The sequence below is a fragment of the Microtus ochrogaster genome, unplaced genomic scaffold (assembly GCF_000317375.1).
Source record: "Microtus ochrogaster isolate Prairie Vole_2 unplaced genomic scaffold, MicOch1.0 UNK4, whole genome shotgun sequence".
Classification (NCBI taxonomy): Eukaryota; Metazoa; Chordata; class Mammalia; order Rodentia; family Cricetidae; genus Microtus; species Microtus ochrogaster.
The window spans coordinates 6283385-6293141 of record NW_004949102.1 but is presented as its reverse complement, the minus strand read 5'-3'; the positions used below and the strand labels follow the sequence as shown (position 1 = coordinate 6293141).

Sequence of the window (9757 nt, the reverse complement as noted above, 5' to 3'; positions counted from 1 at the left end):
GTCCTGAGTTCAATTCCCAGCAACCACATGGTGGCTCACAACCATCTGTAATGGGGTCTGGTGCCCTCTTCTGGCCTGCAGGCATACACACAGAATATTGTATACATAATAAATAAATAAATATTTTAAAAAAAGGAAAATATTGATCATTGCCAAATATTAGTATCATTAATTGTCATCTTTCTATGGGCTGATGGTGGGACTGTGAGCAAACCAGTTTTAAGTTCGAGGCTGACTCACTCCCATCTACACTCTCTTCCTCCCTGAAGGAGGCTTCACCGTAGGGCCTTCCACCTAAGCCCACCTCCAGCAGGGGACTCCTAGGAGCCGCTTCCAGGGACAGTAGTAGGACTCCCTTCTGTGAGTGCCAAGAGCTAGCACCAGACTAAACTTCATTTATTTTTTTACATTTATTTATTTATTCACCCATTTGTGTGTATGTGTGTCCACACATGCATGCTCATGCCACGGTGTACATATGGAGATCGGAGGCCAACTCTTAAGGAGTTGGCTCACCCCTTCCATGTTCTGGACTGAACTCAGGTCACCAAATTTCGAGAAAGAGACTTTCATCTGCTGAGCCATTCTGCCCGCTCCAGACTACACTTACACATGCTATCTCATCCCAACCGTGAGGGCACTAGTGTCTCCATTTTACAGGGCTGAAGTTGACAGCATTCAGGTGGCGTTGCTAGTTCATTCAGGTCGTGAAGCTGAAATGGAATGGGAACTTATTCTAGTCCTCAGAGCCTTAGGACCTCAGCCACAGGGCCCGCCGCCCTCTTATCTCTGCATCACAGGCACCCCGGACCCCACGCGCGTGCGCATGTTTCCAATGGGCTATCATCAGACTGGAAGAACAGCTGCCCTCGGCTATCTTCGGGAGCAGCTGGCAATCTCCAAAGTAGGCAGAGCTCAGGGAGGGGGGAAAGATAGCATGAGAAAATAACAGGGTACCAGCAAGGCCTAGGGGGACATCCTGAATCTCTAAATGACATCCTGAAAGGGGGAAGACATGGCATGAAGAAGCAGGGCCTACCAGTCAGAAAACCCTCCAAGAGAAAACACGGGCCTTGCCTGGTGGCTCCACATTTCCTAATCCATCTGCAGACAGTTTGTGTGTGTGTATGTGTGCGTGTGTGTGTTTTCACTGGCCACTTCGTTAGCACCTTTGCCCCTCTTCTGAGGTTGATGGTAGAAGACAGCTGTTGCACTGCCCGGAAATCCAAATCTTTCCCAGAGCCGAGGTCCCAGACTCAACCCTTAGAGAAAGCAGTTACTCCAACCCTATTTAGAAGAAACAGGAAGGAGTCTCCCCTTTGCTTCTCAGATTTTCTATCCTATTTCTGGGTGGAATGGAGGAAATCACAGCCTCCCAGACCAAAGCAGGGCCCAGCCCTCATTTCCCAAGACCCCCACATGCTGGTCATCCCAGAACTGCGGATCCTGGAGTTCTGAGGAGGCGACTGTCTGTGTGACACCGGCTCTTGGCTTGCTCCTTCTGAACTGGAGGATGTTACCTTGATGGGATGGAGGAGTCCACAGGGCTCTTCCCTCATTCCGTCTGTGGCTGACCCTTTGGTGTCTTCCTCAGATCGTGGCTGCTTTTGCACTTCCAAGGAACGCATGAGGAAGGGAAGTCCAGCAGAGCTTCCCACAGAACAACTGTTCAAACTCAACGGTTGCTGGACATAGTAATGGATGCCTGGAGTCCCCAAACTCAGAAAGCTGAGGCAAGGGGACTGCCGTGAGTTCTAGGGCAGCCTGAGCTACACAGTGAAGCCTCCCACCCTTGAGTCCAAACTCAAGGTCCTAGAAGGACCAGCCTAATTCATAGTCTGACAGTCTGTTACTAAGACTATGAGCAGAATTTTACATTTTAAAAATTCCTTCTAAAATATGCTGAAAATTTAACTTTCTACTTAATATAAGACCAGCAGTTTCTAGGGGAGATAGGAAAGCGTACAGGATGTGATGGCTCTTACCGCCATTTCTGTGGTTTGAAGCTAATTTGTTCTTTAGTGACAAGGTCTTACTATGCGCCCGTGCTTCCGGCTTGCCTGGAATTTGCCTGGTAGCAGGACAGGCTGATCTTGAATTTAGAATAGTCTATTCTGGCCTTGAATTGAGGATCCTCTTGCTTCTTCAGTCTCCTGAGTTATAGGATTACAGGAATTCGATAATCTGGCATCTCTTTTGTTTTTTTTTTAAAGGAGCTAGGCATGGTGACTCATGTCTATAATCCCAGCACTCAGGAGGCTGAGGCATGAAGATCTCTGTGAGTTTGAGGCCTGTCTCATTAAATCAGGAAGAGCAGCTGGAGAGATGGCTCAGTGAGCAAAGGACTTCTAGTCCCAGAACAAAGACCTGAGTTCAAATCCCCAGACCCACGTGAAAAGCTGGACTTAGTGGCACATTGTGTACAATCTCAGAACTCCTGTTGTGAGATGGGAGTCAGGGATAAGGGAATCCTAGAAGCTCTAAGGCCTGCTACCCTAGCATAGGCAGCATAAGAGACCCTGTCTTAAATAAGGTAAAGACAGATACCTGAGGTACTCACAGAGAGAGAGAGACAGAGAGACAGAGACAGAGAGAAGAGAGAAAAAATAGATAGCCAGGACAGCCTCCAGGACTGTATAGAGAAACCGTGTCTCAAAAAAGAAAAGAAATCAGAAGGAAGCTAGACTCAGTGGTACAAATTTGTCTGTAATCTCAGCACTCAGGAGGTAGAGGCAGGAGGATCAGAAGTTCAAAGTCAGACTTGACTATATAGTGACTTTGAGCCAGCCTGTCTCAAACACAAAACAAGAATCTGATTGCTTCATTTATTTTTTTTATTTTTATTTTATTTTATTTTTTTTGGTTTTTCGAGACAGGGTTTCTCTGTGGCTTTGGAGCCTGTCCTGGAACTCGCTCTGTAGACCAGGCTGGTCTTGAACTCACAGAGATCTGCCTGCCTCTGCCTCCCGAGTGCTGGGATTAAAGGCGGAACGCTTCACAAATTTGCGTGTCATCCTTGCGCAGGGGCCATGCCAATCTTCTCTGTATCGTTCCAATTTTAGTATATGTGCTGCCGAAGCGAGCACTTGCTTCATTTATTGAAGCCTCCCTAGCCAGCCGGCTTCATATGAATGTGGGGGAGAAGAGGAGGTGGGAAAGTGTATCAGGAGAGATGGAAAGACCCTTCCATGACTACAGGATTTTGATAGGTTTGATGTCTGGTCACGTCCTCCTGGCTTCTGAGGCAAGTCACATCGCCACAGGTGGTCTGGGATGATTCTCAGTGTCTGGAGGACCCCAAAAATAATGGTTAGGGAGTGGATTATAATGGGTGCTACTTCTTCATCCAAATCATGACATTTATTCCAAAGGGTTTTAGAAACAACATGCATATATATATATTCCAAAACCAACAGATTTCCTAAGCCTTCTCTAGGCTGTGTAATGGCTATGCTGCCCTATAGCACAAAATGGCATTTTGATAACAAGGTAGTATTAGGTCAATCCTTACAATACAACTACAATTCTATTGACCATGGTCTGAAGCGTTAAGCGTGTTAACCTTCCTCTGTTCTCTCACTATACTGCCTTCTTTTCAAATCTGAGAGCTTACAAAGGTAAGTTGTTTTTTTTGTTTGTTTGTTTTTTGTTTTTTCAAGACAGGATTTCACTATGTAGCCCTGGCTGTTCTGAAACTCACTCTGTAAACCAGGCTGGTCTTGAACTCACAGAGATCTGCCTACATCTGCCTCCCGAGTACTGGGATTAAAGGTGTGTACCACCACTGCCTGACTCTAATTTTTTTTTAAGAGTCCTCACCAGTGGCTGAGATTGGCCTATGGAAGACACGGATGGGGTCTAAATGTGCCACAGATAAAGAGAAGAAATCCAGATGCTGGGGGTGGCAACCACATGTGGCTCTAAGGAGTTACCCATGGGCATGGCTGTCACTTTTGTCTGACCCAACTCAAGGGAGAGCTGTCAGGCAGGTAAATCTATCAGGGAGACAGAACGAGTCTAGGAGGGAGGGAGAGAGAAGGGACACTGTGTGTCCATCGACGAAGCTTTGCTCTCTCAGGCAACAAACATTCCATCAACCTCTACTCCTGGCCCAGGTACTAAGAATCCAGAACTGGCTGGGTGGGTGGTGTGGGCACACACCTTTAATCCCAGCACTTGGGAGGCAGAGGCAGGAGGATCTCTGTGAGTTTGAAGCCAGCTTGGTCTACAGAGTGAGTTCCAGGACAGCCAGGGCTGTTACATGGCAAAACCCTGTCTCAAAAACAAAAACAAAGAAACAAAAGATACAAAACAACAACAACAAAAATCAAAGCAAAAACAAAACATCCAGAATTGAACTCAGCAGTCTCTTCCCTCAGGAGCCTGGGGTCTAGATGGGGAGACAGATACATAAGCACATGACTGCAGTGAGGGAGGAAAAGAAGGGACCAAGTGAGCACCCCAACTGCTGCCCTGTGTAGAGATAAAGGGTCAGCAGGGAGCAGAGCTGTGCTGATACTGCCCGGGCTAAGACGCTGTTTCCCCGCAGCACTGTCTTAACTCTGTACCGAGGTGACCGACACAGGGAGGTGGAGAAAGGCAGTTACTTCTAAAGAGTTTTAATACAACTTCTAGGATCTTGGAGCAGTTACTTCAGGCCATGGAAACCCAACAATCCGTCACCCAGCAACCTGATTCTGGGGAGAAAACCAGAGCTTCCAGGCCAAAGAGGAAATGAGATTTGAAACATAAACAGAAGAGACTGATTCTGATTCCAAGGGAGGCATCAGCCTTCCAAATCAGATTCCAAATGCCCTGAGAGCCAGGGCTCCTGCAGCAGTAGAGGTGGCCCCTGCCACCACCATCCCTGAATGTGAGCCCAGATGATGCTGGCCACCTTCCTAATGTGTATCAGGCATAGATACAAACAGCACCCCTACATAGCTCCCCAGGAGCTGGCCAGATGCATGTACTCTGCCTGCAAAGTGGCCCAACTGCCCTGGCCATGGGTGCTTTCCATGCGGAGAAGGGGAATTTGATTAGGATAAGGGAAGCCTATAAGGGACATTGCATACCAGTCCCTTAAGCAGACGGGAACAAAGACGAGCTCGGAGCTGGAGAAGTTGTCCTTCACTGACAGATGCATGGGTGTGGGGTACAACTGGGGCTCTGGGCCTGGGAGAGAAGTGATAATCAGCAATGCCTGAAAAGTACCTCCCCTTTCACCCTCTCTTAGGGAGGCCAATGTCCCAGGGACCAAGACACAGAGAGATTCACGCTTAGATCCTGCCCCAGGTCTTAACGAGAGAAAGCGGTTCCCAAAGTGATTTATTCTTCTATACATAGATTACAGAAATAGACAAATTCCTCCTTTAGAGGGGAAAGATTAAGGACAGAGAGACAGATATGTTGGCTTAGCGTCACACAGTAAGTAGGAGCTGGAAAGAAACTGGGGCTCTTGTCCTTCCACGTGCTATTTCTAGAGCCACCAACCTTTTGTGTCTGCAGTAGGCCAAAAGGGGGTTCTGCCCTAATCTGGGGGTAGTACTAACATGGATAGCCTTTGATTTTAAATGAAATCAAAGCATTATTTTATTTTAGTTTATTTAGTTTTTCGGCAGGGTCACGTTTACCCAAGGTGAGGGAGCATTTTGTCACCCATGTGAATGGATGGCCAGAATGCCTTCGTGAAGCATTTTAACCAAGGTAAATGGGCCTAGGAACCTGGCTCTCTGCTGGACTGTGACCCCCAAAGTAATTTGTTTGATAAAAGAGAGTAGAGCATAACAGTTCAAGAAAATGTTCCAGGACACGAGTGGCAGATGCGCCAGCTGCTGACCTGAAGGTGACAGAAGAGAGAGACATCCAAGGAGGACCCACTTGGAAGTGGTGCCTCTGGTACTTACCCCTGCAGGTGGAGTTCCCCATCAGTATAACCCTTCAGCCCTGAACTGTGCTGGTGAGGGGCTTTCTTGTTTGCAAACCTCTCAGGAAAGCAGAACCCAGGCCATGAGAACTCCAGTTGACTGGTTACCCCATAGGCTACAGTAGCAGCCATCTGCGCTACAGGCCTCCCTGACAAGCATGTGGATTCTTTAGCAAATCACCAGTCCAGGCCTGCTAACCAGCTGCTGGACCCTGGTGAAGACACTGGCCATCGCTGCGATTGCGCTTCCTCCCCGGTAAAATGTGGAAGTCTACCAGGATGCTTGCTATGTTTTTTTTATCCTAATTGTAAAACCGAGAATTTGACAGAAGCCCAAACTTCATTCTTCCCAAGAGTATGCGGGCTGAGAGTGAGCTGTCACCATCCCCCTCTGGGATTTCTCTCATTTGTCCCAACAGGCTAACACTTATGTACTCTGTCTCTGCACTTCACACCATGGCCCCTGTGAAACCTTTCCGGCAGCCGCTCACATGTCTGGTCTGCTCCTTCTCCTAGGAAACAGATTAGACCTACTGTTCTTCCCTCCCGCAAATCTGAACTATTGGTCTCAGGCTGAGGTAGGCACGGATGATAGGCTTAGGGGGGCTGCAGCTCTGGTGTGCTAGGAGCTGTCAGAGGATGGGGAGATGGGGAAGGACTTCCCTCTGGTATCAAATCCAGAGGGGCCCAAGCACTCTCTAGCGGTGAAACAGGACTCAGCTAACATTTTCTGATGAGCTCCCTGAATTCTCAGCCTGCTTCTGCCACCTCTCCATCACACTGGATTGGAATTTTGTGGGAGGAAGCGAAGGCCTGCAGGCTTGAATGGATTTACCCAGATCGGTCAAATCAACAAGGATTGTAGAGTAGGGACCGAAACCCAGGTGTCTGGAGCCCTAGGTCAACACTGTTTACACTTTTCCCATCCCCATAAGGAAGATTCTGAAGGGGCTCCCAGCCTTCCAGCCCAACAGAGGATCCTATTTAAATTAGCTGAAGGCTGTCAGCTCAGAGAGGAAAAGCTGGTCTTAAAGGAGGTAGGGCAAAGTTTAGGGCCACTCTGGGATAAGCAGGATATACATCGGACCTATAGGCCATTCTTAACCCTTTTTAGCCTTGACAGGAGCTGACACTGAGGCCTGCAAAAGGGAGAGATATAGCCCCTTGACCCATCCCCCTGAGGAACTGGGCAGGGAAGGCTTGGGGTTTCCCTTCCTTCTCTCTCCCTCTCCCCCATTGCCTGTTTTGGCAGTCGGGCCTTCCAGCACCCAGGCCTGAAAGTCCCTAACCATGAAACCTGCCCATGGGGCTGTCCAAGCAGCTTTTCTCCCAAACACATCTCTTCTGGCCTCACACAGATCCTCATCCCTGCTAAACCTTCATCCCTGGCAACAAGAATGATGGCCCCTCCTAACGTCCCCTCCTGACACGGAGGCACAGTGGTGTTCCTCCCCAAGAGACATGCCCCCCAAAGTGTTACCAGCCCAGAAAACTAGGCGGCACCACTCACCACGCTCCTGGGCACTGGACAGCCCAGGTCGGCCCTTCCCCAGCCACAGGCAACCCCCCTTGGCGCTCCGGGGATGCCCTGCAGACCTTGTGCCCCTTGACCCCAGAGCCTCACCCAGAAGAGCATGTTGAAGAAAAAGAGCAGGTATTTCACCAGCGGACTGACGAAGGAGAACTCCTCCCCGTAGGCAGCGGGCGCGCCAGGTCTCCGCGCCATGGTCCGCAGCTGCCCCCGGGGGCCTATCTCCCAGAGGCCGCCGGCCCACCTGCGTGCCCCGCAGCCCCGGACGTGAGCCGCGGGCCCACGGGGACCCGGACGCCGGGATAGCCGCACCGCACCGGGAGCCGCCCGAGCCGTGCGTCGGGGAGCAGCGCGGCCGGGGAACGGCGCCGCCGCTGGAGTCGCGGCGGGCAGCGTGAGCGGCGGAGTCTCCACCGCGGCCGCAGAGCAGCCTAGCCCGCCCGGCTCCCAGGCAATCGGGCCCGCCCCCTGGCCGGCCATTGGCGAGGCTGCCTAAGCCTGACTTCTCATTGGTTGGCGGCTGATGTCACTAAGCAGCCAGCCATCCCTCTCCTCGGAGAGGCGGGGGAGACACCTGTTCTGTGAGGGACAACTTGTTAAAGGGTCAGTGGTTCTGCTTCTCCCCGCCTAGACTGGAAAGCCCGCGGGCTGCAGCTGCTTAAGGGAAAAAGAATGAGGAAAAGGAATGCACCCTGCATCCCACACCCACGGCCTCTGCCCAGTTGCTGTGCACACATGCAAACACACGTACGTTAAAATCAACAAGTACGTACTCTGTGTTGAGCAATTCGTTCAACGCTGTGGAAGCAGAAAAGAATGAATGTGATCCCCAGGGATCAATAAAATCAGAGAGACAAACGGCAGGCAGCTACTGGAGGGTAAAGAATAGACGCGAAACTGTTTAGCAACCATATATTTTAAATGCTTGTTTAAAGCTCAGTAGTGGAATTCTCAAACCGTCCTCACCAATCTTGCCATCCTGTCATTACCGTCCAGGCCCTCTATTCAAGCCTTCTCAGAACCTTGATCTACATGAACACATTTTTTTTTTTTTTTTTTTTTTTTTAGCATGTTGATGGGGCCCGCACAGATTGAATCCTGAGTAAGCGGTGGCCGTTGTACAGGCTACAACAAGTAATAGAAACCTAACCTTGGGGAGGGGCCTGATACTGCCATCATTAGTATGCTCTCCTCAAGCTGCGCTTCGTGTAACGTTAAATCTAAGGATCAAGTTAGACGGTGTGTGTGGATCACTCACACATAGAGGCTCATACCAGGGCTCAGGAAATGTGGTGTTTTCAAAATTTACTTCTTTAAAAGATTTTTTTAAGAGAAAAAAATATGTGTATGTGTGTGGGCCTAAGTGTATGTATACGTATGTGTGCAGGTGCTGATGGAGGCCGGAAAAGGGTGTCAGATCCCCTGGGACTAGAGGTTGAGACTGTTGTGAGCCACCTAATGTCAGTGCTGGGAACTGAACTTTGGGCCTCTGTGAGAGCTGCAAGTGCTGTTAATGACTGAGCCACCGCTCTAGCCCTGGTGTTTTGTTTCAGTGGCATTCACAATCCCGTGTGGAAATAAAACAACAGCAGAATCACCATCATGTAAATGTTAGAAGCTGAGCACTAGAAGGTGTCACGCAGGCGGGATCAGGGGAGGCTGAGAATGAGAATAACAGAGACCGTGGGGAGGAGAGGTCCGGGGGACACAGAAAGCTGTGTCCAAGCTTGGACATAGAAAAGCATATCGTGTGTCGTGTGAAAAATAAGCAGATCACTTTCGTGGCTCGGGGTAGAGTGCAAGACAACACCGGCTAATGCCAGCATGTGCTGGATTGAATGAAAACGGTAGAAGGACTTGATATCAGATGGCTGAGTTTGTGTTGAACTGATTGGGACAAAGGAGTTTTGTAGAAGGAAATGTGGTAAAATCTTTGTTTTCGGATAGAGTGTAAAAGAGGCCGAAGAAAGCTTAATCCCAGCACTTAGGAGGCAGGTGGATCTCTATGAGTTTGAGGCCAACCTGGTCAACGTAGTGAGTTCTAGGTCAGCCAGGGGTACACAGTGAGATCCAATTAAAAAAAAAAAATCCTAATACTATCATTCTACTAAATGGACATAGCATTCAACTGTCCCCTAAGTTTTTATCTTTATGCCCATACATCAGTGTACCTCTTAACCCTCATCGAAGAAATCTCTCTCTTTTTTTTTTTTTTTTGGTTTTTCGAGACAGGGTTTTTCTGTGGCTTTGGAGCCTGTCCTGGATCTAGCTCTGTAGACCAGGCTGGTCTCGAACTCACA

The 9757-nt window shown here is 49.3% G+C and overlaps 1 protein-coding gene and 1 non-coding gene across 3 annotated transcripts in view; both read right to left on the bottom strand.

Moving 5' to 3' along the window:
• Tspan33 (tetraspanin 33) overlaps positions 1–7879 on the bottom strand; it is a 25508-nt gene extending 17629 nt beyond the window's left edge. For both annotated transcript variants that reach the window (XM_005365758.3, XM_005365759.3), the window contains exon 1: positions 7551–7879. In XM_005365758.3, the coding sequence (XP_005365815.1) occupies positions 7551–7652 (102 nt within the window). In that variant the 5' untranslated portion in view covers positions 7653–7879. The remainder of the gene's footprint in view (positions 1–7550) is intronic.
• On the bottom strand, positions 2980–3086 carry LOC113458144. The gene has a single exon (XR_003378572.1). It is a non-coding gene; the product is annotated as a U6 spliceosomal RNA (small nuclear RNA).
• Positions 7880–9757: the final 1878 nt, after the last annotated feature.